Source organism: Halichoerus grypus, chromosome 1 (assembly GCF_964656455.1).
Source record: "Halichoerus grypus chromosome 1, mHalGry1.hap1.1, whole genome shotgun sequence".
Classification (NCBI taxonomy): Eukaryota; Metazoa; Chordata; class Mammalia; order Carnivora; family Phocidae; genus Halichoerus; species Halichoerus grypus.
In genome coordinates, this window is record NC_135712.1 from 214,954,231 (window position 1) to 214,979,801 (window position 25,571).

Consider the following 25,571-nt stretch of genomic DNA (forward strand, 5'->3'; position numbering starts at 1 on the left):
TCAAGACACTTCGGGGGTATTTTCTGAACTGGCTTCAGAGACCAGCTGTCTTACGACCAGCGGTGGCAACATCTTCAGGCCTAGGTGGGGACGTCCTCTTGTGGGAGCACTAGAAGCCACGGGGAGCCAAGCATGGTGCTGGAGAGGGAGCAGTCCCTCCGGGCCCCAGCTGCCTGCCGTGTGGCCCATCTCCCGAGCCAGGCCCTGCAGAAGCAGCTCTCGTGCTCAGCCCCAGAGGGAGGGTAGTGACGCGACCAAGGTCACTCAGCCCCAGCATGCAGCCAGGACTCCAGAGCCAGTGGGCTCTTCCCACTGCCGCACCCGTCCCTGAGCGGGGGCACTGTGTGTGGGGGGGCCCTCCTCTCCCCACAGAGCAGCCACCGCTGGGCTCCTTCTAGGACTCTTGCCTCCCAACCCACTGGTGACATGGGCCATGCCTTCCCCATGTGGCCAGCGACCCCTGCCCTCCCCCCAGCCACGCTCATCTCCCCACTGGAAGCCCCACCTGCTCCCCCACGTACCCTCCCTGACACCTGCCTGCCCCCGAAGACAGAGGCAGGTGTGGACCCGTGTCCTGTCCTTCCTCCCCAGCTCCCCAGGCTCAGCCGCCTGGGGCAGAGTGGGTCTGGGCCTCACACACGTACCCCCAGGTGGAGTCGGGGGCGCACAGCAGGTGCTCAATGAAGACGGATGGGATGAATAGTTAATGAAAACTACGTAAGCTCTGCGACTCAGGCAAACAAAACCGCTGTCCTCACAGCAGCCCCACACAGTTCCAACTCTGCAGTCCCACGTCCACACAGAGCTGTGCCCCACCACACAGAGCAGGAACTCGGTCTCCCCAGCGCCAACTTGTGCTACCCCTCCCCGCGAAAACAAGCGCATGGGGCCCCCCTCCTGGGCACCCGTGCATTCGCCACCCTCACGAAGGCGTGGCCCAGCACCAGTCCGGGGCGAGCAGGGCCGGTGGGCCAAGGCGTGTGCCACCAGAGCCCCCGGGCTCTGCGGCCTGGCTGGGGACCCTCGGTGCGCAGTGCTGAGCACCCGGTCTCGGGATGGTCTTGGAGGAGTCGATGCGTCTCTGCGTCTCCGTCGGCCCCATGCGGCCTAATGGAGCGGCCCTGGAGACACGCCTTCTCTCCCGCAGAGGACAGCTTGGTGGCCACCACCGCGGGTGGCAGGGCTGGGGGGGCGACCTTCTCAGGCGCTCACTAAGGGCTGCACCTTTCTGACTAGGTGAAAACTATCCAGGGGAGGCTATTCCATGACCTGGAAAACCACGTGGGACTCCACATCTCCGTGTCCAGCAGCGTCCTGGCCGTGGCCGCGCTGAGTGCTGGGGCGACCCCAGCCGCCGGCCAGCTAGCTCTTCACACCAAGTCCACGGGCCCGCGACAGGCTGCCAGGCTTCCTTCGACTCTCACACGCCGCGCATGGGGACCCGGCCCCGCCCGGCCGCCGTGGACTCGCTCCCACACCTCGGCGCAGCCGACCCTGCCGGCCGGGGCCACAGCACGGAGGAGACGAGGGCCAAGCGGCAGCTCCCAAAAGCTGTGTTTAATTGTAAGACTCAAACAGGAGCGAGCGGAGACTGCACACGGAAACCCCAGGAACGAACACCCGCCTTCGAACGCCCCGACGCTTGTCAAACAGAAAACGGAGAGATTCTGGCTCCTACGCCAACGTACACGATGGCTTCGAGGGACGTGCGGGTCGACGTGGGGACGGTCCGCTCAGACCCTGCACCCCGCTCTGGCCTCCCCGTCGGGCGGCTCCCTGGGGCCGGCTGGTCTCCCTCCCGGGTCACCTGCTGTTTTAAGAGACACACAAACAGGTGGAAGACGTCTTTTTTTTTTTTTTTGGAATAAACATCATTTCTCCTTAGAGCAGCAAGGCTAACAAAGGCTGTGAGTGAGCCTGTCTGGCGCTGGTATCTTGGAATGGATCACGGTTGACCCCCTGCCTGCTGTCTGCCACTGAGCAGCGGACAGACGGGGGACAGAGCTGGGCCGCGCGGCCGGGGGTCTGTGCCTTTGCGTCACGTCAGTGGAAACAGCCTTCTGGGCTTGAGTCTGGAGGCTGCGTGGACCGGCGCGTGCCACGGTGTGGGGGCCGCCGCCCCGCGGCCAGTCCTGCTGTGGCATTCCCGTCGTGACGTTCGCAGGACCCTGTCAGTGAGGTAGAAGACAAAATGCCAGTTCCAGAATATTCTCCACATTCTAGAAGCTCCCGGGTGGTTTAAATAAAAAGTGCGCTCGCCTGGCCGGTGTTCCTAGAGGCCGGGCTGGGGTGGGGTTGGGAGCGTGCAGATGTCATGAGGCGGGGGGGACACCCCCCAGTCCCTCTAAGCCAAAAGAACGGAGCTGACGGGAAAGACGCAGCCCCGTGGACGGGGTGCCCAGCTGCCCCGACGAGGGCCGTCCCAGAGACTCAGACCCAAGAGGCGACACCACCCGAGTTCAACAAGTCGTGGCCGTTTATTAGCAGGCGGCGAAGCTGGACCACAGATGCGGGCGGCCCGGGCGGACGGAAGAGGCTCCTGCGCGGCCCCCGCCGACCCCGAGGCGGGTCTGGCCCCGGCCAGCCGGCGGCACGCACTCCAGCCGGGCTGCACGACGGGGCTCTGCCGACCGGCGTCCGGCCCAGCGCGGCGCGGGCGACAACCTGAGGGAAGCGGCAGCGTGGTAAGCACCAGATGTGGGCGATCTGTAGCCGTGGGCGGTCGGAGGTGGCGCTTCCTGCCCTTGCCAACGAAACACCGAGTTGACAGGCAGGACCATGGAGCTGGGCGCTCGCGTGACGCGGATGGTGACGTTGTGGGCCGGAGCGGGGCAGGGGCTCGCGGCAGCCACGCGAGCTGGGAGCGGGGCTGGAGGGGGTCCGGGCTGCAGCTGGGCTCGGCTAGAGGAGGAAGAGCGGGGGCATCGGCCAGACCGGAGCACCAAGTTGGGGGGGCCGGGCAGGTCCAGTCTCGGGGTCTCTCGGCGTGGCGGGGCAGCAGCGAGGGCCCGAGAGTCTGCGCCACCTCCTAGGCCGAGGCGCCTACCAGGCTCGTGGGCTCGGGGGCGGGGCCTGCGGGGCTCGCGGGCTCCTGGGGGGGTGCTCCGGCCCCCGTCTCCTCGGGCGCAGACACTTCCGGGGGCTGCTCCGTGGGCGGGGGGCACTTGGCCAGCCCTTCGTCTGGAGGCGGCTGGGGGAGGCCGGTGTCGGAGTCCTTCCGAGGCTGCGGGTCCTCGGCTGCAGATGGCGCCCAAGGAGACTGAGGTAGGTCCTTCTGTAAGAGAGGCCGCAGTCAGGCGTGGGGCGGGAAAGCCTGGGGGGCAGCCTGGGGGGCAGCCTGGGGCGGGAGGGCGGAGGAGTAAGCGTCCCCGGAGGGTCCAGCTCCAGGCCCAGGAGCCACCTTCCCTCGGGACCACCTATGACCACCAGCAGGCGGGCCACGGGATGGCCACCCGAGGCAGAAACCCTGGCTCTGACGTGTCTGGCTCGCTCCCCACCTCCTGAACCTTCCAGAACGAAGCTCCCTGCTCTGTGGCAAAGCCGGCGCTCACTGGGACTGAGACCCTTTGAGGATGGTGGGCAGTGAAGCCGGGGTGCTTCCCCGAGGGTCCGGGGGAGGGCGAAAGGCCCCATCACCGGGTTACATCGTCTGGTTAATTAATGGGGTGCCCTGGAGCCCCACTCCATTCAGCGTCTCTAGGCCGGGATGGAGAGGATGCGTGTTTCAACTTCCAAAACACGCCCAACAGGCTCCGCCCTGGGGGCCGCGGGTCCCGCTCGGGAGATGCCTAGGGCCCTTCGGAGCTCCCGCCACGGAGGGGCTGCTCCCCGTGATTCACTGACAGGCAGTGGGAGGAGGTCAGCACAGCCTGGGGCGCGGACACACGAGACCTCGTGCTTTCACATCGAACGCACGATGCTACGGTAAGAGGGGCCTCCAGCCCCCTCCTCTTCTGGTGCAAAACCCGGCAGCACCAAGATGAGCGCCGTGAGCCCACCCTGGAGAGGAGCTCCGGGGCCCCGAGCTTGGCGCTGCGTCCCTGATGGTGGGAACAGCCGGAAGCCAAGGTCCAATCCGATGGGGTGTTACCGCCCCTTGGGACTGGCACCGTGCTCAAGCCACACCCGGAGGGACAGAGCCACAGGGACACGACAGCAAAGCAAACCTCGTGGGGACGGGGAAACACTGACCACAGGACACAGGCTATGGGGTTTAGTCGTGAAACCGGGAGGTTTTACTCAACTGTAATTCTAGTTAGGGCTTATTGGGTTATTACTGCTCGCAGACAGTCATAGCAAACTGGTATTCACCGCAAAGCCGCTGCCCGTCCAGAACATGCCCAGCTCCCTGCGCCAGAGCGCCAGGGCGCAGCTTGTCATCAGCGTGCAGGGCACCAGGTAGAGGAGAGCGGGCTGGCCGCGCTGCATAAGGGCCAGCGCCATGAACGTCACCAGGAGGCCGATGCCGTAGGCTGCGGGGAGACGGGCCACGCGTCACCCCGGCTGACGGCCCCGCACCCCCGCCATGGGCACGCCGGAGCGGGACCGAGGGGCACCCGGGACCAGGGAGGCGGAGCGCCAGACGGGGGCACACGGGGAGGGCTGCACGCGCACGGACCGGCCGGCTTCCTCCGGACGCACGCTCCCACCCGGCCGCGCTGGGACGGGCAGGAGGCCGGCGGGGGCGACAGTGGGGCAGCGGCGAGGCCCAGGCTCCGGACCCAGAGAGGCCGCTAGACAAAGGCCTGTGACCGCGCCTGACTGTCCCGTTCTCTAGGCCTTCAGGTAGAAAGAGAATGCTGCACGCAAGCAACGTATGCACAGAATCAGGAAATCCAAACTTCGGTGAGTGGCCCGTGGGGGTACAGAAGGGCATTTCCGCTCTCGTGAAACAGCTGGGGAGGCGGTGAGGGCTGAGGGGGCCAGCTCTCTGTCCAGCACGAACACGGCGTGCGGGCTCCCCCACAACACAGCGGCTCTCCGTCCTGACCGCGACCTCAGGGACCTCAGGAAGGAGCTACGAGAAAACAAACCTTCACGGCTGGTCTCTAGCACCTACTTCCGCCCGCGGCTCCTGTCTGGTCCTCACCTGGCGCTCCGGGGGGAGAGCGCTGTTGACACTTAGCCCGCGTCCTAAAGAAGTGGCTCAACAGAAGCCAACTACGGAGGAATAAAGGCGTCTGCTGCCGATGAAAGGTGTGCAGTTTCAACGACAAGGAACTACAGAAACCACCTGACACACGGGGTCGCACACAGAACCCCCGCAGCGGCACTTTAAGGACCATCGCGAGGACGCAAAGCCCAAGGGGAGGTCCAGGGATGGCGAGGGGGACGAGGGGGCTGCCCGCACCTGCAGGAGCCAGGGCGGGAAGGGGCAGACGGTGCTGACCCCGAAGTGCACCCGGAAGGTCAGCCTGGGTCGCCCTGGGGCCTCCCCTCTGCCAGGCCTGGCTGCCCCCCCCATGCACGACGAGGGGGTCAGAGCGCCTCCGGCCTGGTGGGGGGAGCACGCGTGCACACCGACAGGCGGCATCGGGTGAGCTCGCGGCTCCTGCTGGAGGGCTGACCAGAGGCGGGCAATCCAACCGGTTTGCAAAACGTTAAAAGCAATTGGGGCTCCACAGAAAAGGTCACTTCTGCGTGAACGGCTTTGGTAACCGGAGAAACAAGCGGGAGACGAGGACAGAAGAGGAAAGAAAAAGAATACGAGGAAGGACACGCGACCTCGAGAGTCGTGGGGACGCAAGAGGAAGGGCGCGAGGTGAGCCCGCTTCCGGGTCCGGGCTCGAGGGCGCTTACCCACGGTGCAGGCCACGAAGTAGACCCTGGACGACTGCACCTGGATGTCGAACCTGTGGCAGTATGCCACGAGCAGGCCTGCGGGGAGAAGGGGCGTGGGCCGGGCGTGGTGAGAGCCTGCGCCACCCCCGCTCCTGCAGACGGCCGGCCCACCAAGCCAGCGGCCAGGCGCAGACTCCACAGTGCGGAGGAGGGCCCACCACAAGTGCAGCCACGAGCCACATCCGTGCCACGTCCGTGCCGCCACGAGCAACACGGGAGCCTGGGGGGCCGCCCGCCCCCGCCTGCACCTGCCGGCCGCCCTGGCCTGACACTCCCCGGGAACCCACCCCGGCGTGGCGCGCCCCAGTACCTGGCACCAGGATGTCTCCGAAGCCCAGCAGGGAGAAGGGCCGGTCACACAGGGCCAGCGGCGAGGCGTTCAGTCTGGGCACCTTCAGGACCATGGGGAGCTGGGGGGCGAGGGGGCGGCAGGCTCCAGGACCGCCTGAGCCCCCCCTCCCCCGGCAGCGCCCCGGCCGCGGGCCCGCTACGTACCTTCTCGTGGGTGGCCGAGTCCGAGGGCCCAGTCGCCACCTCCACCATGATGCTGTTCCCGCTCTAACAAAGGGGGGGCCGCGTCAGAGAGGAGGGAGCGCGGGGCGGGGGGTGCGGCAGCGGGGCACGGGCGGGGGCACCCACCTTGGTCAGGAAGGGCGTGATGAACACAAAGAAGACGTCGTAGACGAACAGCACCAGCAGCAGCAGCGTGCAGGCCTAGGGAGGCGAGGTCCTGATGGCCGCGCGAGGTGCTGGCAGGCGCACAGACCCCGGCACGCGTCCCACCCCTCACGCCCCCTCACAAGGCTCAGATGTGCCGCTGGGACAAAGCCGCAAGGGGACATCTGCGCAAACCCAGTCCCGTCCCCAGCACCACGAGGTCAGGCTCGCGAGGTTTCTGGGGAACGGAAAAGCCGGGAGGCGTGGGGCTCGGGCGACACGCTGTGTGACCGGTCGCTGTGGATGTGGGGTGCCGAGCCCGTCCCGGCTCCCCGCATGCTCCTCCTTGGGGACGACGGCCTGGGGCCTCGGCTGGGGGCCGCCGACCACACCTGCCTGCTCATGTGAGCAACCCCCCCCCGCCCCCGAGCAGGGTTCCGGGCCTCCTCACGGCCCGGGGGTCACTGGCGTGGCTGCCATGCTGGGAGGCGGGTCTCAGAGGCCCCTTAAGCCCTGTCACTGGGGAGGTGGCAGGAGAGACCGAGGCACAAAGACCACGCTGCCCACGGAGGGCAGGGACGCCCGAGCACAGGCGGGTGAGGGCAGGCCTGAGCCGCTCGAGGCACGCGGCGGACACGGAGGAGGCCCTCAGGATGCCGCAGCCCACGGCCCCACGTCCTGGGGCTCTCACCTTAAAAGTGGGGAGGCGGATGGTTTTCAACATGTACAGGCAGAAGGCGACGCCCAGCGCGTCCTGAAGGATCCAGGCCCACCTGGAAGGCAGAGCGGCGGTCACCCGCTGGGGCAGGGGCTCCGCCGGTCGCTCCTTCCTCCGCTGCCGAGTTTCCCAAGCTGTCCCTGCCCAGCCCGACCCCGTCACGCTGTGACGCCCCGGGCGCGGGCCCCGAGGAGGGCGGGCAGGGCCCTTCACTGCGCTGGGCACAGGTGGGGCAGCGACCGCCGACCCCACACACATCATGGGGCGGGCACGGGGGCGTCGTGCAGCTACCGGACTCAAATCTCTCTTCAAAACTATTTTTTACACGATTTAGAAAAGTCAAACTGTTGCCCAGCCAGGTTCCACACCCCACCTCTCGGCCCGGGAGACGGGGGCTCAGGGACAGACAGGCAGAGGGGACGCAGAGGTAAACGTGTGACCCCGGCACCACCAGGGAGCCGCCACCGCAGGGCCACGTGCGCCGCGTGCAGCCTCGCCCCTGCCCACACCCAGGTCACCCTCGTGGAACCAGGACGAAAGCCTCTCCTGGGCGGGGCGGCCACGAAGAACAAAGAGAAGGTTCGCAGGCGGCCAGTGGGCGCCGGACGCGGGGGGAACAGGGCCTGTTCTAATTTTACAGAACGGAGCAAGTCTTCTGGCTTGAGTCTAACTGTGAGAGCTCACGTTCTCTTTGTGTACAAAGGACTCAAAATATTTTCACGTTTTCCTTCTGCCAATTAAATCTGTCGGAGCTCCAAGCGGCAGCGCGGCCAAGAGCGGCTGCCTGCCTCACAAGAGGCTCAGAGGGAGCGCCAGATGGTGTCAGAGGGGCTGGGCGACGGCGGGGGGGGCCTGCAGCCTCCAGGCCTCCCTGCACCGGGGCACCGGGCCCCGCCGAGGCGCCTGGAGGGCCCGCACTCGGGGCACCCGGGGCCAGGAGGGCGGGCGGCTCGTATCCGGATCCCGATCGCCGCCGCTCACGTGGCAGCCGGACAAACGCGGTGACACCGGATGCGGGCGGCAGCACCTGGCCGCCACAAAGCCCACACTCGCAGCGTCGGGGGGGCGAGGCCCAGGGAGCGTCTGAGGACAGCGCGCAGAGGGGGTGGCACTCACTGGTCCTCGTTCCGGAAGATTCCCCACACCACGCTGACGGCCAGGCAGAGCAGTGCGAGGAGCAGCATGCTGACCTGAGGGCGCTTGCGGAAGTAGGGCAGGCTGTTGTCAGGGACCCTGGGGGCGGGGTGGCCGTCAGCGGCGGCCGGCTCCTCGCCGCCACCTCACCCCCTGCCCCACCCCCTGCCTCGCCCCCTCCTCCACTCCACGTTCCCTATTAACATCCGTCTTCACTCCTTACGGCGTTTCCAGAAGGGAGGTCCCCCAGGGCAGAGCAGAGCAGAGCCGGGGTGGGCACTCAGGCGTGGGCACACCTCAGCCAGAGCCCTGCCCACAGGAGCCCACCGCCCCGCCTGCTGCAGGCCCCTGACCTCTGACCCTGGACAGCAGCCTGAAAAGGCCTCACCCCACGAGCTGAGCTTTCTGAGCACCCATCCGTCTTCGTCTAAACCTTTCAGCGGTGGGCCACCGGCCTGTTCAGAACCAGACCAGGCCCCTGGCAGGTGAGCCCCCCGCCCCCGCCCGGGCCTGGACCAGCAGCACCTGTGCCCACATGGCCCTGCCCTGCCACCCCTGCCTGGGACCGACAGGCACCCACGCTGTCCCCACTGGGCCTGAGCTGGAACGGGATGCGGGGACAGGGAGGCCAGAGAACCACCACCCACGTCCCCGCTCTGCCCTGCTCCTGAGGCCGGGAGCCCCCGCCAGCACTGAGCGAGCGTGGGATGCCTGCCCACGCCATGCCAGACTGGGGCCACGGGACAGGGAGGGCGTCCTCGGCACCGTCCAAGCAGAGCTTGGAGCTTCAGGAACCAGGAGACGGGAGGCCAACGGAGTTGAGGCGAGCAGAGCGTGGGTGCCGGGCGGGGCAGGGGCCGTCCACGGGGGCCTACCTGCATCTGCCAAATGGCAGCCTCTGGACCAATGGTGACAGACAGCTGTAGAGGCCCGTGGAGGAGGACAGGCAGAAAATCCCGATGATCACATAGACTACGGGGAGGGGCAGGCATTGAGGGGCAGGGGCCGCCTGGGGCCCCCCGCCCCCCACCCCCAGGAAGGGCTCCGTGGGGCTGTGCGCCTGGGCAGGGTGGCCAGCACCCGGTGGATGGGAGGGACGGCTCCCGGCCCAAGGCCCCCTCCTCTGGGCTGGGGATGGCGGCCTCCGTTCACCCCACAACCAAGCAGCTTCTCCAGGGGGACTGGGGCCCGGGCCTCGGCTTCCCCGGGCGCCCTGGGGACGCACCGAGCTGGTCATAGAAGTAGTAGAGCAGCACCAGCATGGAGCAGCACATGACCACAAAGACACAGATCATGACGGGGCTCACGTCCACGGCCTCGTCCTCCTGCTTCTCGGGCCCATCATCCCGCTTGTGTTTCATGTACCTTCTATGGAGGCACAGACGGGGCTGGGGAACGCCCTGCCGGCCGGCACAGCGCCCAGGGGCCCCGGGACGGGGGGGGACAGGCAGGGCCAAGGGGCACCCTCTCCACGCCCACTGTGTGTCCTTGCCATGTTGTCCACAAGAGCACCAGGCTGACCCCAGGGACCTCACGAGACCGTGCGGTGAGGGGCCACAAGGTGGGCCCCCAGCCCCGAGAGCCACAGCCACTTTGATGGAGAGCGACGGGATCCCCTCATCCAGCGCTGGGACCACCCATGGACCCCGTCCAGCACGGACCACGTCACAGGCTTCCCTGGGCACTCACTTCTTCACGTCCCGGCTCCCGGCCCAGTAGCCCCCAAGGGCGACGGTGCCGACGGCCATGATGAAGATGATGACCATGTTGTAGTCCAGCATGGGCTCGTTGGGGGCATATAGTGCTGCCCTCACTGCTTGGCCAAAACTCTGCCTCAGAAAACGCACCAGAGCTCAAGGTTGGGGCCGCCGTCCCCTGTCCCCAAGCCCACCCCAGAGAGCCGAGGCCCAGGGAGAGCCTGTCTTGTGGGGACCCCCGGAGCCCATGCTTCACCCACCACTCCCACCCCAAAGAAATCAACTCTGGCAGAACAAGCTTCCCACGAGGTCAGCTGAGGGGCCTGTGCACGTGTGGACACAAGCCCTAAACCTGGACACGCGTGTGCACGCACAGAACAGGGCACGTCGCCTGGGAAGCGTCTGGCTGGCTGGGGAGAGCTGTGGAAGCTGCAGTCAGGATGGAAACGTGCAGACGCTTCCACGAAGACTGAATGTCTGCTTGTGTCTGGAAGCTCGCCGGCTCCCGAACCGACTCCCCAAACCGTGGGTGAACACGGGCCTCTGGTCAGACAGGGCCAGACGTGGGCAGGGTCGGCCGGCCTGGGGGCCATGCCCAGCAGCCGCGCAGCGGAGAGGCCCTGGGCGCCCTGACCTCTGGGGCCAGGTCTCCGTTCCCGCTGCTCAGCGGCACCACCAGGCCTTCCCGGGGAGCTGGTGACGAGTGTGGCAAGAACCACCCACCCACCAGCCCCCAGTGGGCGGCCTCGCTCCTGGGTCCCCGCCCACCAGGTACTTACGGCCCTGGACCAGGTGCAGACTGGAGGGAGCAGGAGGCCCTACCTTGAAGATGTCCAGCATGTCTTTGTGGCTGAGCAGGGCCACGGGAATCCCAATCTCGTCATACTGGGTCTTGTTGCCTCCTGGGGGGACCTGGGGGCCAAGAGGAGGGGGTGCGGGAACGATGGGACGGCTTACCAAGGCCCACCCGGGGTGAGAGACAGGCCCGCAGAGCCAGCCCTTTTGGGGGGGGAGCGGAGATGGGGTTTGTGTGTGTGGTGTGTGTCTGTCTGTCTCTCTCCGCTGGGGGAGGAAAAGCTCTCTCTTCACTTTTAAGCCTTGGGGTCAGGTCGCTTAGGTGCCAATCTACCCTGGGATGCCACCTGCCCCTCAGGAGGCACCCACAGAGCTCTGCCCCGAGGCCTTATAGGAGGACAACCCTACAGAACCCCCAGGGCTGCTCTGGGACGCGGCCCCTCCAAGAGGATGCGTCCACAGCCACGGTCAGCCAACTCCTGGGGCCGTACCAGCATCTCCTTGCTGACGATGAGCAGCCCGCGGGCCCCGCCGCCCTGCGCCAGCCGCACTTTCTCATAGAAGGTGCAGTTTCCCCGCGCCACCAGCGGGATCTGGTTGCTGAAGCCTTTGGCGGGGAGGTCGGGTGCAGAGCAGAGCACGGAGGCCGTCCAGTCCCGCAGCTGCAGGAGAGACTGGGGAGGGAGGCGCTTACACCAGCTGATCCAGGAAAGTCAACGGAGGGGCGGAGGGCACACGCACGCGCGCGCACATTCACACGCCCCTGCGCGCGCACATTCACACGCCCCTCCACGCGCACATTCACACGCCCCTGCGCGCGCGCACATTCACACGCCCCTCCGTGCGCGCACATTCACACGCCCCTGCGCGCGCGCACATTCACACGCCCCTGCGCGCGCACATTCACACGCCCCTCCACGCGCACATTCACACGCCCCTGCACGTGCGCACATTCACACACCCCTGCATGCGCGCACATTCACACCACTCCACGGGCACACACACAACCCTCCACACACATATTCACACGCCCCTGCACGCGCACACATTCACACGCACCTCCACACATTCACACGTCCTTGCACACGCACATTCACACCTCTGCATTCGCACACATTCACACGCCCCTCCGCATTCACACGCACCTGCGCACACACATTCACACGCCCCTGCATGCACACACATTCACACGGCCCCTCCACACATTCACATGCCCCTCCACACACACATTCACACGCCCCTGTGCGCGCACACATTCACACCCCTCCATGCGCACACATTCACACGCCCCCTCCCCACATTCACACGCCCCTGCGTGCGCACACATTCACACACCCCTCACATTCACACGCCACTGCACGCGCACACGTTCACACACTCCTGCACGCACACAGGTTCACACACCCCTACACGTGCACACATTCACACGCACCTGCGCGCGCACACGTTCACACCCCTCCGTGCGCGTACACATTCACACCCCTCCATGCACACACGTTCACACGCCCCTGCACGCGCACACGTTCACACGCCCCTGCACGCGCACACATTTACACGCCCCTGCATGCGCACACGTTCACACGCCCCTGCACGCGCACACATTTACACGCCCCTGCACGCGCACACGTTCACACGCCCCTGCACGCGCACACGTTCACACGCCCCTGCACGTGCGCACTTTCACACGCCCCTGCGCACGCACACATTTACACGCCCCTGCACGCGCACATTCACACGCCCCTGCACGCGCACACGTTCACACGCCCCTGCACGCACACACATTTACACGCCCCTGCACGCGCACATTCACACGCCCCTGCACGCGCACATTCACACGCCCCTGCACGCGCACATTCACACGCCCCTGCACGCGCACACGTTCATGCGCCCCTGCACGCGCACATTCACACGCCCCTGCACGCGCACATTCACACGCCCCTGCGCACGCACACGTTCACGCGCCCCTGCACGCACACACATTCACACGCCCCTGCACGTGCGCACGTTCACACGCCCCTGCATGCACACATTCACACGCCCCTGCACGTGCGCACGTTCACACGCCCCTGCGCGCGCACACATGTACGAGCGTACACATACACACACCCAAGTGCAAGGCAAACAGGAGGGACAGAGGCGGGTGAGTGCTCAGAGGAGGCCCGTTGGGAGACCCTCCCTGCCTCCACGGCAGGCGGGAGCGGTGGCCTGAGGGTGAGAATCACCCACCCACCATGCCACGTGCGGCCAGTCCTCACTCCTCGGGACCCCTCTGCCAGCCAGCCCCAGTCCAGCATGTGGGGGCTTGGCCAGTGCCCCTGGTGGGGGCCATTCCTCAACAACACCTGGACATCTTTTGTTTCTGACCAAGGAAACCAAGGCCCAGAGAGGCCATCTGAGATCCCAGCAGCCCCAGGGTGACCCCCACATTGGTTTCACAGCTGAGGCCCTTCCTCTGTCCTCCAGCAGGCTCCCTGCAAGATGAGACGTCTAGCAGCCCCTCCAGGGACTAGGCTGGGGAGCAGAGGGGTGGCAGTCAGCAGGACAGACCCGACCCCAAGCCCAGAGGGGGCACCCCAGAGCACCTCCAGGCCTGCCAGGCCCACAAGGAAAGACGCCAGTGGGAAGACCCTCATGAGGAAGGGCCCCAGTGGGCACTCACCGCTTTGCCGAGGTCATGTGGCAGGTGGGCCCACTGTGGGTTGTAGAGAATGCAGTAGTCTTTGCCTTTGGGGCCCCCTGCCTCGGAGACCACGTGCACCATGCCGTACTCACAGGCCACCTGCAGCAACAAGGCAGTGGTCAGAGAGCTCGGCAGAAGCAGCTGGGTCTGAGCCAAACAAGGACACCCCCCGCCCAGGGTTTGGGCTGGTTTCCTCCCTCCTACAGGACAGATGGGACACGAGCACAGACATTTATGGTGGAGAAAACAAGGCAGGGCAGCCAGGGCAGGAACGTCTTCCCCAGGGAGAGCCAGGTGCTGACTGCGCCGTCAGGTCCCCTCCCCGGGGCTCCCACGGCAGGGACCGCACCACCTCACAGGGCCCTCGCAGGATGGACGGCACAGGGACAATGAAAACCCTGTGGCTCTGTCACGAGGAGGACACGGTGAGCCCGCAGATCCACCCCCAGGCCTGGGTGCTGGCTCGAGGCCAGGAACACAGGGCAAGGCCTGCCAGGCCTGGAAACTTCCTTGCCCCTGACCCGCAGGCTCCTGGAAAGACTACCTATTGGCCACTAACTGCTGAGGCCAGCCGGCTCCGTGTGCCACACCTCACTTTCCAGGGGAACCGCAGAGCCTTGGTCACATGACTGGCCCCTGCCAGGCACAGACCAGTGGGATCCCAGTGGGGACCGACCGCCGGTTCGGAGGCGTGGCAGGAAGTAGGCGGTCTGCAGGGCGGGCGGCTCTGGGGCTGGGAACTGTGAGACTTCGCAACAGAGAAAGAGTCATGCAGACACCAACAGGGCACGGACAGCTCTCTCCCCACGACCCCGAGCCAGCGAAGCCTGTCTCCCCACCCAGCCCCGGCTTCCCGGAAGGAGGAAGGGGCAGCTAGAGCGTCACGGTCCCCCACAGGGCAGCTGGCTGCTCGGGAAGGGCCACACCCAGAGGGTCAGGAGGACCCAGCAAGCTTTGTCTGACTTCAAAGCGAGGCACAGGGGCAGGACCCACAGTTCTCGAAACACTGGACAACCTTAAGGGCAGTGGGACAGCTGGGGGCCTGGGACAGAGGGGCTGACCCTCATCTTTTCTGTTGAACACCAGCTTAATCTCTGTGAAAAACCACTGTTTCACACAAAGGTGTCCCCACTCCCTGCTCACCCACATCTCCTGCCTGAACCACTGCACCCCTCCCTAGAGCTGCTGCCTGGCTGGCTGGCGGACTGGAGTGCAGGGGGCCCTCTCCCACCTCCTCCCCTACCCTGGGCTCGGGCTGGGGCAAAGGGCCCCCCACAAGCACAGCCTTCGTCCTCGGATTTCGTCAACAGCGGGTCACACAGCATTTGGGGCCCAGGTCTTGGTGGCTCTGCCCCTAGGCAGGCTCACCCCAAGTCTGAGTAGCTCCCGGGGGCCTGCTGAGGGAGGGGGGTCTCAGGAGAGAAGCCCGGTGCTAGGAGCCGAGGGGATCAGTCCAGCCACCACTCCCCCAGGGGGCCCTGCACACCTGGCCCAGAAGCCTGCTCTGCACACCTCGGGCTCCTGGGGCCCACGTAGCTTGTGCTCTCCTTAGGCTGCAAACACCCAAGACTAAGATGGAAAACTCCCTCCTTGGAACCCCAAGAATCTGCCAAGGAGCCAAACAGCTAGAGCTGCTTGCCTGACACAGATGCCTGATAGGGTCCAGCCAGCACCGTAAGACGCACGCCTCGCCGTGGGGGCGGAGCGTGCAGCTGACTGGGCCGAGGGTCCTGATGGATCGCGGCCCCCGACACCAGGCCTGGGGCAGTGACCGGCTTCCGTTCAGCCAGACCGTCGGTGGAAGCTGAGCAAGGCCCCGGCCACTCCAGGAGCTTCTCACCCCACCCTGGTCACGCTGCTGTGGCGGCAGCATGGAAACCCCAGGGCATCCCAACCCTGCGGCTGGCAGGCCGACAGGGGCGCGGGGTGCGCACCCTCGTCCTCTCCAGGGTCCCCGACCACCGCTCTTCCAGCGGGCACCTCTGATCTGACGCCGTGGCCTGTTGCCTCGAGGGAGGCATTGAACGCCTCGTGCACTGCTGGGGGTGCGCGGGAAGCCATGCTTATGCACTGAGCTCCCAGAACCCAGGTCTGCGAGGGCAGGGCCGGACGCCGCCCGAGGCCAACCAGGGGTCTTGGAGCACCTCACAAAGGCCGCGCCCTTCCGCCACCTGCCCTGGCCAACCTCCAGGCACCTCACGTGTCACCTCACTCCCTCCACCAGAGGCAGCATTAGGAGTCCTCTCTTCCGTTGTCCCCACCAGACTGCCCCCCAAGGGCACCCCTCAACCTGGCCCTAAGTGCTCTACCTGGCTGTACACCCCTTCCAAAGGGTCACCCCATGCTCAGAACCCCTGGCGCCTCCTTACCATGGGCCATTGTGGGGAACAGAGGATCGCTCAACCCAGAGGCCTCGTGCAGCCCACCTCCTGTGCTTCTAAATAAAGTTTTATTGGAACACAGCTGCCCCATTCCTGTATGCAGGGCCTCTGGCTGCTCTCAGGACTCCTGCAGAGCTGCGTGGTTGTGACAGAGACCACGTGGCCCACAAAGCCAGAAATACTCACTGTCTGGCCCTTTTCAGGACACTGCTGACCCCTGTTCTGTGGGATCCAGGTTGTGGGGAAAAGTGTCGTTTGTGTAAAATGGGAATGCACAGAAGCTGCTTCTCTTTAAAAAGGTCATTTGTGAGCACAGAAGCCCACCTCATGGACCCCTCTCCCCACAGTCTGCACGACCGGCTCCCCATTAGGAAATCAGCCTGTGCTTATGTCAAATGCCAGAGTATGGTTTCCTCCCCCACGGAGTTAAAGGGATCAGAAGTTCTTCAAAAGGACCCAGTGCTATTCAGTCTAGCATGGCCCATCCCAATCTGGAGAACCAGAAATCACTGGGACTACCAGACAGGCCACCTTCTGACACATCACAATCGCCAAGCGGGTTCAGGCACTTCTAGGGAAACCATGCTTCGGGGAGACCATGCAGGCATTCCACATCAGGCGGTTTAAGAAAGCCTAATGAGTCCAGGCTGGAAGCAGTCGTCCTTCTAAGACTTGGTAAGTTCTAGAAGAGGGTGGAGAAAATAAGAACCCAGGAAGTTTGGAAAGAGATGTTGAGGCAGAGGACGGGCAGGGACAGGTGGAGGAGTTGGGAGGCGGCAGGTGTTAGAGGGGCAGAGGGGACAGGTGGAGGAGGGGGAGGGTGGAGGAGGGGCAAGGGGACAGGTGAAGGAGTGGAGAAGGGAGGAAAGGGGTGGGAGGGCACTAACGTGACTTCAGATCTGCTGAGTGACAGCCTCCACCACTGTCTTTATGTGCACATCTTGTAGCCACTGGGGAGACCCATATATATGGGGAATCCCTCTCCCAGGGTCACAAAATGGTAGCAAATGAATTCAGGGCTGCCCACAAGCAGCGTCCCAGCCAGTGGAAAGCTAGTCTTATTCTCAGGCACTGGGACCCAAACTTCCACAAAGAAGCACACCCACCCACCACAATGCCGTCTGTCCTATCTCAGGGCAGACAGACACACGGGCCTGGGCTCTGTTCTGGGAAGAACCAGCTAAAGTGCTCTCATCACATGCTCCGACACCGTCCTCTGCTTGCACACAGGACAAAGTTCAAAACCCTCAGCCTGCCCAGGAGCACCACGAGCCTTCCACCACCTGCCTTTGATCTGCCCAGCCCAGCCCAGGGAGGCCACAGATTGGCCTGCCCTTTACCCTCTTCCTGGGAGCCACTCCTGCTACCCCTCCCTGTGTCCTTCAGCTGAAGGGGCAACCCCAGCTCCCTTCAAGTGCACCTGAGGGCCTCCTTTGGGGTGTCATCTTTCTCAGGGTGTAAGCATTATACCACCCTGCATTACTAGCCAGAGTGGACTCCTCACCTGCTCAAGATAAGTCATCAGCTCTCACACCTTCACCCCTGTTCAAGCTGCTCATCACCCGCAACACCCTCCCTCTGCCTTCAAGACCTGGCAAACTCCTGTTCATCCTTCAGAACACCCCTGAGGTGCCCCTGCTTCCACAAAGCCTTCCCAGGCAAACTGGGTCACTCCCTCCATGGTGCTCCCGTTACCCTGTGTCCACTTCTCATTTTGCTCTCATTCAAAATGTCCCTGCCCTTGACTTGCTTAGACTGCTGAGGAAAATGAGGGAGTAGGGTTGGGGGAGGTATGGAGGCCCGGCCAAGAGCTGGGGAAGGGGCAGCCCAGGGAACTTCTCTGGGGGTGGGGGGACGGAAAAACAACTAAGTTGAGACCAGAAAGATGACCAGGGGCATTCCAGGGACACGGGGAAGACCAGAGAGCAGAGTGCCTTCGGCAGACTAGAAAAGGAGGGGAAGCTTCCCAAGCAGCCAAACCACAGAGACCTCCCACACGCACTGGATGCCACGGGAAGGCTCTCATCTGGACGCAACAAGACCTGACACACTTTCGAACACATCACTCCTGCTGTGTCGGGAACAGACTGGGGATGTGGGAGAGCACCAGCCACCGGAGGCTACAGTAGAGAGGTGGGGGGCTGGGGTGGGCAGGTCAAGGTGGATGGCTGCGTTCGCAGGGCTTAACGTTAGGGACACCGTTCCCAGAGCTGCATGACACAGGGGAGAGGCAGGGAGGGCCTGCAAATAAAAAACGCGCTCATGATAATGTAGGTCCATCAGCCGGCTGGTGGCAGACCCCCCACTAGCCCCGGAGACCCTTAACTTTAAGTGCCCAAGAAGGAGCACGCTGCACATAAACCACCCCACGTGCATCACCTCGCTGAGTCCTCACTGTACTCTTCTCTTCCTTTTACAGATGAGCAACTGCCACCCAAAGGGGGGACCTCCCTTGCCCAAGGTCACCGGACAGAATATGGGGCGGCGATTCGGCCCCACTTCCAGGGATGGGCTCCTGGCCGCTCCCGAGACTGCCAGGCACTGGGTGCCGTGCTGGACGGCTTACCGCAACCACGCAGGTGGGCGCTAACATCGCGCGAAAGGGGAAACTGAGGCTCGCAAACGGGCAGCCGCCTGGCCAGGACCACGCAGCCAGGCAGGGGCAGCCCCGGCGGCGGCTGGACACCTCGAAACGGAGCAGGGCCTGGGGAGGTAGGGGGACTCCCAAACTCCAGACCCAGACGCAACTGAGTGACGTGCAGCTGGGGAGGGCTACAAGGCGGGGAAGACAGAGCGGCCGGGGACAGGCCCGCAAGGTCACGGCCCGGCTCCCGGCCCGCGGGCCACCCGCGCGGGGGGCGCGCAAACCCGAGGCTGGCCCCCAGGCCAGGTCGGGCGGGGCTTGCGCTGGGCCCGGGGCAGAGGGGCCGGGTGCCGCAGCCGGCGGGGCCGGCGGGGCCGACGCAGCCTCACCTGGGCCGCGAGGAGGAGGAAGGCCGCCGCGACCCGCGCCAGCGCCGCCGCCGCCGCCGCCGCCGCCGCCGCCATATCGGCCGGTCCGAGCCGCAGGCGTCGCCAGATGTTTCCCAGCAACGCCCCGGCGCGCCCGGGCGCGCCTGCGCCGTGTGAGCTCTGCGCCTGCGCGCGGGGGAAGGGTCAAAGGGCGCGCGGCGGCGCCTGCGCAGAGCGGCGCGGTGCGGCAAGATGGCGGTGAGCGCGCGGCGGGGCCGGCAGGGCGGGCGGCGTGGGACCCGGGCGCGCTCTACGCCTCACGCGCTCTGCTTCCCCTGCAGGACAAAGAGAAGAAGAAAAAAGAGAGCATCTTGGACTTGTCTAAGTACATCGACAAGACGATTCGGGTGAAGTTTCAGGGAGGCCGCGAAGGTGAGACCCCGCTGCCCGCACCCCGTAAACGGTTTAGGGTGAGCGACGGCGGAGGAGAGGATGGTGGCGGATGCCTGGGCGCCGCCTTGAGCGCTTTGCTCGGGGAACTCGAGCCAGCCCCCTAACTCCGCCGAGGGGTTCGGAGCTGTGCCTCGCGTTCCGCACGCGGGGAAACCGAGGCACGGGAAGGGGTCCGAGCAACCCCGAGCCACTTGGTGCAGCCGGGGCTGGGATTCCCGACTTGCCTGCTGCGCGCTCCTCTCTCCGAGTCCGTCCCGGACAGCTGTCCCAGCTGGGCACTGATGCCCCTACACCCGGGCTCCTTGGGCTCCGCACTCGTGACTTGGGGGCCAGATAGTTCTCGGTTGCCAGGGCTGTCCGGGGCGCTTGGGCTGCTGAGCAGCAACCTGCATGCCCCTAGATGCCAGGAGCATCCCTGAGTCCTGACAACCCGCCGGGCCTCTCCGCGGTTGAGACCACTGCCGCTACAGTCATCTCTTAAGTGTGGACCAGACGCACCTGTTAAACACAGACGGGCTCTCCTCGTGCGCGGTTCAGCCCCTCCGGGCTCCGCGCCGTCGGAGGGGAAAGGACAGCCTTGTGTGTCTCTGAGGAGCGCGTGGAGCCCTCAGCTACCACAGGGCTGTGAGGGACCTGCTCAGTGCTCGTACCAGCTCTGACTCGTCACCGGTGTTGAAGTAGAAAACGGCGTGAGTTTTATAGACCTTGTTGGCTTTTGCAGCTAATCCCGAGTCAGGCAGCATCCCGTGTGGACGGAAGGGAGCTCCCGGAGCCGCACGGAATGGGAGGTTTTTATAGGCAGGAGGCTGCAGGAACAGGCAGAGTGGATTGTTCCCGGCATGGTCACCCTCCGTGGGGGATGGTGGAGGTGTATCGGGAAGATCAGCCCTCTAGGGCCTGCCCGGAAATTCCACATGGATTGGTTGAGATTGCGTTTCTGGGAGAGCCGCAGCTGCAGTTAGGCTAGGTCTTCAGTGTTGGTGTGGTAGCATGGGCTTGGCACAGGGGACTCCGTCTGGGGTCTAAGGTTAGCTCCAGAGTCATTTTCCTGCGCTCAGCTCAAGGTTCTTGCTCTGGGAAGCCTTCCCCGACCCGCCACCGTGGGCCACGCCCCTTTGGTGTAAGCTCCTAGGACCGTCTGTCATGGTTCCCCGTTTTACGCAGGTAAACAGGACACTGAACCCTGCATCCTCCCCTGAAACGTGGTGAGGAGAGGGCAGGAACGAGGCCCGGTGTTGCTCATGCTTCTAGGCAGCGTGGCCTGGGCATGGCGGCTGCCCTCAGCCTAGGCTCTGGGGTCAGAGCCCCAGCTCTTCGGCACACTGCCTGTGGGACTTCGGGCAGCTTACCTTCCGTAGGGCTCCGTGTCTTCATTTCCTCACTCCGCCTACCTCACCGGGCCATGAGGGCTACAGGGGTGGAGGCTTGCTTAGCATGGTTCCCGACACCAGCAAGCCCTCGAGCAACATTTCATTTCTTCAGCTGCCTCTTTGGTCTTCAGTGTGTTTCCTGAGACAGCGATTCTGAGCTGCGGGTGATTGGGTGGCGCCGGTGTGGTTAAGAGTGTGGTGCCCGCAAGTGTAGGTAGCTGGCAGCAGTGAATTCAAACCTGAACGAATGTCTGCCCTGTCTGCACTGCGCCGGCTCTCGGACACGAGAACGAGACGCAGCTCTTGCTCCTCAGGGTGCTCGTGTGGGCTTTCTATGCCGCAGAGCAAGTTGCCGCCACTTTAGCAGCTTGAACAACACGAATTTACTGTCTTGTGGCGTCTGTAAGGAAGGAGTCTGGGTGTCTGGGGCTCCAGGTCTCACAGGTTGCAGTAAAGGAGTGTCTAGGAGGCTGTTGTCTCAGGCCCAGGGCCTTCCTCCCGCCCTGCTGGTTGTTGGCAGAGTTCAGTTCCCTGTGGCTGTAGGACTGGGGTCCCCGTGTCCTGCTGCAGGTGTCCAGGGACTCGCCGCTCTTAGAGGCTGCCTGCCAGCCTGTCCCCAGCATGGCAGTTTGCTCCCTCGGGGCCAGCAGGAAAATCCTTCCCATGCTTCCAGTTTCTTCTTTTACAAAATTCCTATTCCCTTAACAGCTTATCTGATCAGGTCAGGCCCACCGAGCATAGTCTCTCTTTAGGGGAGCTGAAAGTGCGCTGGTTCTGGGACCTTAATCACATCTGCAGATTCCTTCGTCTTCCTCGTCCTATAACCCACTTACAGGAATGACGTCCCATCATATTCACAGGTCCCCTCCCACAGGTGGTCACTGGGGTGGGGGACATTGGCGCGCGCCCCACTGGGGAGGACAGACCCACAGGTGCCCACTGCTCGCAACCCCATCGGGTGTCCTCGTGACCTTTGTTTTGTGGGGCGGGGGACGGATGCAAACAGGGAGAGAGGAAGCCACAGAGCCAGGGGCTCCAACCCAGCAAGTCAGGCTGGCAGACGTTTTCCCAAAGGGCCAGACGGGGTGTTTTCAGCTTTGTCGGCCAAACCGTCTCTGTTGCAGCTGTCACGTCTGCCCCTGGAGCAGGAAAACAGCCACAGACCGCGCGTCAGCAAGTGACGGCGGCTGTGAGCCGGCCAAGCCACTCAGAGAAGTGCCTCTGCTGGTTTTGGCCCACGGGCCATAGTTTGCAGACCGCACCCTACACCAGTGGGGCTGCCGGTCACGTCCAGCCCCGTTCTCGGTGCAGACCCTACAGCTGCAGTGAGTCGGGGGGACGCCTGCTTCCGCCAGCTGTGCCTGGGACGGGGAGGCCTGAGCAGCTGGGGGGCTGCTTTCAGGGCGCATCACACGGCGGCGCCGGTCGGTGCTCCGCTCCTTTCCATGTGGGCGTATGCCATGGCTCGTGAGCTGGGCACGGTTTTTAACAATTCTAAATATTTGAAAAAATGAGACGATTATTGCACGTTTCTGTACCCGTAAGTAAAGTTTTATCGTGGCGCAGCCTCACCTGAGTGTCTCCGTGTCCTCCGGCTGCCTCGCCCCAGGAAGGCAGCGCGGAGTAGTTGCTGTGGAGACCACGGGGCCCGCACAGTTGAAACGTGCACCAGCTGGCCCTTTGCAGGATGTTTGCGACCACGTTGTGGTAGGGGTGGTTTGGGGTCGTCCTCATGGCTCCCCTCCTGGAGCCCCTCCCTCACTTCCCCCCGGTGCCCCTTCTCTCCCGTCCCTGCAGAGGCTGCTCCCCACATCTGCACCTTCTGGGGCTGAGCCCGTCTCTGTGCACCTGTCCCCAGAACAGCCGCTTATCTAACGCCTTTCCGTTTCTCTCCTCGGTGGTCCCTCCAAGCCAGCGGCATCCTGAAAGGGTTCGACCCCCTGCTCAATCTCGTGCTTGACGGCACCGTGGAGTACATGAGAGGTGAGCACGGCCGTGGGGCTCGGGAGCTCCTTGCTGGGCCTTTTTTCCTGCCTCAGACCCACCGAGCTGCCCCTGTGTGATGGACACGGTGCTTGTGAACCAGATAGCTGGTCTCCCTCGTCTCCTGCTGTCCCCGTGTGGACCCTCTGCTGCTAACCCTGTCACCCCAAGTCCCCAGAGCCTGCGCAGCAACGTACAATGGTCGGGCCGGCGCCTGCCCATCTGCCGACACGATCTGCAGCTCAGTCTGCCTGAGGCATTCAGGGGACACCCAGACCTGGGAGGGAGGCAGGGTCCTGGCTTTCGGGGACTCTCTGTGTTACTCTGGTGACAAATTCACAGGGCCACCAAAGAGGTCTCTTGGTGGGGGAAGCATGGTCACGGCTGAATGGCCAGTGCCGCCAGGCCTCTTGCTTTGCCCTCAGTTTCTTCTCTCCTGTCTGGGTCCGCCCAGACGCCCTGCTTGGCCACCCATGCTGGGATCCCAGCCCGGCCCCCTTGGCCAGATGATTTCTTCCTTTGTGCAAGGACAGCCCCACCACATGGGCCCATAGGGGAAACCCCAGAAGTGGAATCAAGCCGGGCGTTTCAGTGCACGCCAGGCCACGTGGCCCCGGGAGCCTGCTCCTCCCAGGGCAGCCTCACCTGTGGTAGGGTCTGTGCCATCTTGTCTCAGCCCCAGAACAGCCCCCTCGTGGGTTCCGGGAGGGGTCAGGCCCAGGACAGGGTTACTCTGCACGATCTCGTGCCCCAGACCTGGTCTCTGGCGCGCGGGACCGCCTGGCCTCCCCCCAGCATACTGCAAAAGTGGTCAAGGTTTTCAGCCTCCGTCACTTCCATGGGGGCCTCTCATCCCACCCTTAACCGCCAGTGGACCTGCCCCACGGGGCTTTGAGATTTTTGCAGGAGCTGGGAGTCCCAGACTGATTTTTCTTCCAGCTGCTCATCCTAACGTGGTCTCAGGAGCTCTGCTGGCTCAGGTGCCAGGGTCCCCAGTTAGCGTCAGGCCCCAGCATCCCCCACGCCGTGCTTTCCTTGTAGAAGAAGGGCACGCGTGGACCGCTGTCGCCAGAGCTCCTCCTGGCCCCCGTGGTCCGTGGGTCGCCTCAGAGACAAGGGCCCCATGTCTGGGCTTTGGGAGTAGGGCGAGGCCCTTGGCCTGTCACCCAAGCCAGCAGTGCCCTTTGATTTGGGTCCTTAGAGCCACACGCCCTCCCCACCACGTCGGCACGCCGTGTCCCCTCGGGTCTGGGAGCCACCTGGGGGCCGTCTCACTCCCGCCCCTCCCTCTTGCTCCGCAGACCCCGACGACCAGTACAAGCTCACGGAGGACACGCGTCAGCTGGGCCTGGTGGTGTGCAGGGGCACCTCCGTGGTGCTCATCTGCCCGCAGGACGGCATGGAGGCCATCCCCAACCCCTTCATCCAGCAGCAGGATGCCTAGCGGCGCGGAGGCTCGGGCCTTGGCCGCCGGAGGACTCGGAGCTGCCCTCCCCCGCATCACGTGCCACCGCAGGAACGGAACTCTCCTTTTTATATAGGTTGTTTTGTTTTCTTAATAAAACTGCAAACCTCAAGTGTCCTGGAGCCCCAGAATCCTGCTTTTAGCCTTGGTTTTCTGGCAGAACCTGCTCCCAGGGATTGGGTTTGGCCCGCCAGAGTTTGTCAAGGGCCAGCCACGGCGTGTGCTGGGACCTGGGGGTGCTCAGAGATGCCTGGGGCCCGGGCTGTCTGCGCCAGGGCACAGGGAGGGTGAGGCTGGAGCCCCGTGGCAGGTGTGGACCCCCCCCAGGCCAGCCTGTGATTCTGGGAGGGTAGACGGGCCACACGCGTCAGCAGGAAGGCCCCAGCGGCCCGTTCCTGCTTCTGCTTTGTCCTTTCAGTGCCCGTGACGCTAGCCAGCAGGCTCCCCTAAAACCAGGACCTCCTGGGTCCACACAAGAACAAAGCAGCCAGATCTTCATCTGGGCTGGGCCCTGCGGCTTCTCTCCTCCCCTCAGTCCCACCCCAGCGGCCCCCTGAGGGTCCTGCAGCCCCCGCCCTCCCTGGCTGTCTGCAGACCATCCTCAGGGTGCCCGTCCGTGTCCTGTCCTCAAACTGGTCAGAAAAGGTTTTCCCTGACCTTTGTTCTCTAAACTCCACGTACTTGTTAGGACCCCCACGACCCCCACGGGACTCCCCACGGGAGCAGGCTTATCTGCCTGATTTGTCACCCGGGAGGGCGGAGAGGATCTGTGGCCCCTAACCCCTTCACTGCCAGTGGGGGACATGCCAGAGGCCGGCAGCAGGCGGGACCAGGGCTCAGAATGGGGGCCAGGTGGGTGCGTGTGCTATCTGCCGGGCATTGCCACGCAAAGAAACTGAAGCCAGCCGGCTTCCAGCTCATCATGGGGATCTGGGTTTGTGGCTGTGGGCAGCGTTCGCTGCTGGGGCTGGGAATTCATTATCAGCCACGTGGCCAAGCCCTATGCACACTCCTCATCCCCCTGTCCTGCTTTCCCTGCCGCCCGGCCCTGCCTCCACCAGCTCCCTTATCAGAGGCCTCATCCCGGAGCCAAATCCTCAGCAGCTGGGCGGGTGGGGAGGAGGGGACAGCCACGGGGCTAGCTGCAGGCGGCAGCCCTCGGGGAAGGCTGTGACCTAGAATCAGCACCCAGTCCCTGGTGCCCATTTGACAGTCGGGGGTCTGGACTTGGCCAGGGAGGCCATGTGGGGGAGCGGCCGAGCCCCCGGGCACTGGGGCGTCTGCTCGCTCACACACTGAGCCTGCCCGGTCTGAGGCCAAGGCACAAAGCCTGATGCCGAGACCTTGGGGTCACTACTGAGTTGGCCCAGAAGGCTTGACCCCAAGGTGGGGGGGCGTGCAGCAAGATCTTAGAGGCCAATGAGACCTCATTAGAGTCCCGGGGG

At 64.5% G+C, this 25,571-nt stretch overlaps 2 protein-coding genes across 6 annotated transcripts; one reads left to right on the plus strand and one right to left on the minus strand.

The window, feature by feature from the left end:
* Positions 1-1,537: 1,537 nt before the first annotated feature.
* Positions 1,538-19,024, minus strand: SPPL2B (signal peptide peptidase like 2B). Of its 5 annotated transcripts, XR_013442288.1 has the most exons (16): positions 18,877-19,016; positions 13,502-13,621; positions 11,334-11,516; positions 10,870-10,959; positions 10,040-10,179; positions 9,576-9,718; positions 9,226-9,322; positions 8,333-8,449; positions 7,190-7,271; positions 6,481-6,555; positions 6,337-6,399; positions 6,152-6,251; positions 5,800-5,877; positions 4,312-4,472; positions 2,260-3,274; positions 1,538-2,168 (listed from the first exon to the last, which is right to left on the minus strand). XR_013442288.1 is itself a non-coding variant. In XM_036100984.2 (15 exons), exons 1-15 carry the CDS (start codon positions 18,949-18,951, stop codon positions 3,029-3,031), a joined length of 1,770 nt encoding a protein of 589 aa, XP_035956877.2. In that variant the 5' UTR covers positions 18,952-19,016; the 3' UTR covers positions 1,538-3,028. The 5 variants fall into 5 exon arrangements, 4 of the variants coding, with proteins under 4 accessions (XP_035956877.2, XP_035956878.2, XP_077913948.1 ...); XM_036100984.2 differs by having other exon boundaries at positions 1,538-3,274; XM_036100985.2 differs by lacking the exon at positions 1,538-2,168 and having other exon boundaries at positions 3,135-3,274; positions 4,245-4,472; positions 18,877-19,018.
* A 40-nt stretch (positions 19,025-19,064) lies between these two features.
* LSM7 (LSM7 homolog, U6 small nuclear RNA and mRNA degradation associated) lies at positions 19,065-24,238 on the plus strand. Its single transcript, XM_036100995.2, has 4 exons — positions 19,065-19,113; positions 19,197-19,287; positions 22,590-22,661; positions 23,963-24,238. Exons 1-4 carry the CDS (start codon positions 19,108-19,110, stop codon positions 24,103-24,105), a joined length of 312 nt encoding a protein of 103 aa, XP_035956888.1. The 5' UTR covers positions 19,065-19,107; the 3' UTR covers positions 24,106-24,238.
* The last annotated feature ends 1,333 nt before the right edge of the window (positions 24,239-25,571 follow it).

What these genes read in the sequence shown, in the direction of transcription:
- LSM7 (XM_036100995.2), top strand. An exon ending in GTTTCAGGGAGGCCGCGAAG is followed by an intron (nt 19,288 to 22,589) that starts GTGAGACCCCGC and finishes GGTCCCTCCAAG; the next exon opens with CCAGCGGCATCCTGAAAGGG. An exon ending in CACCGTGGAGTACATGAGAG is followed by an intron (nt 22,662 to 23,962) that starts GTGAGCACGGCC and finishes CTTGCTCCGCAG; the next exon opens with ACCCCGACGACCAGTACAAG.
- SPPL2B (XM_078057821.1), bottom strand. Translation starts at nt 18,951, where the DNA reads ATGGCGGCGGCGGCGGCGGCGGCGGCGGCGGCGCTGGCGCGGGTCGCG. An exon ending in ACTCGGCCACCCACGAGAAG is followed by an intron (nt 6,252 to 6,336) that starts GTACGTAGCGGG and finishes CTCGCCCCCCAG; the next exon opens with CTCCCCATGGTCCTGAAGGT. An exon ending in CGGAGACATCCTGGTGCCAG is followed by an intron (nt 5,878 to 6,151) that starts GTACTGGGGCGC and finishes TTCTCCCCGCAG; the next exon opens with GCCTGCTCGTGGCATACTGC.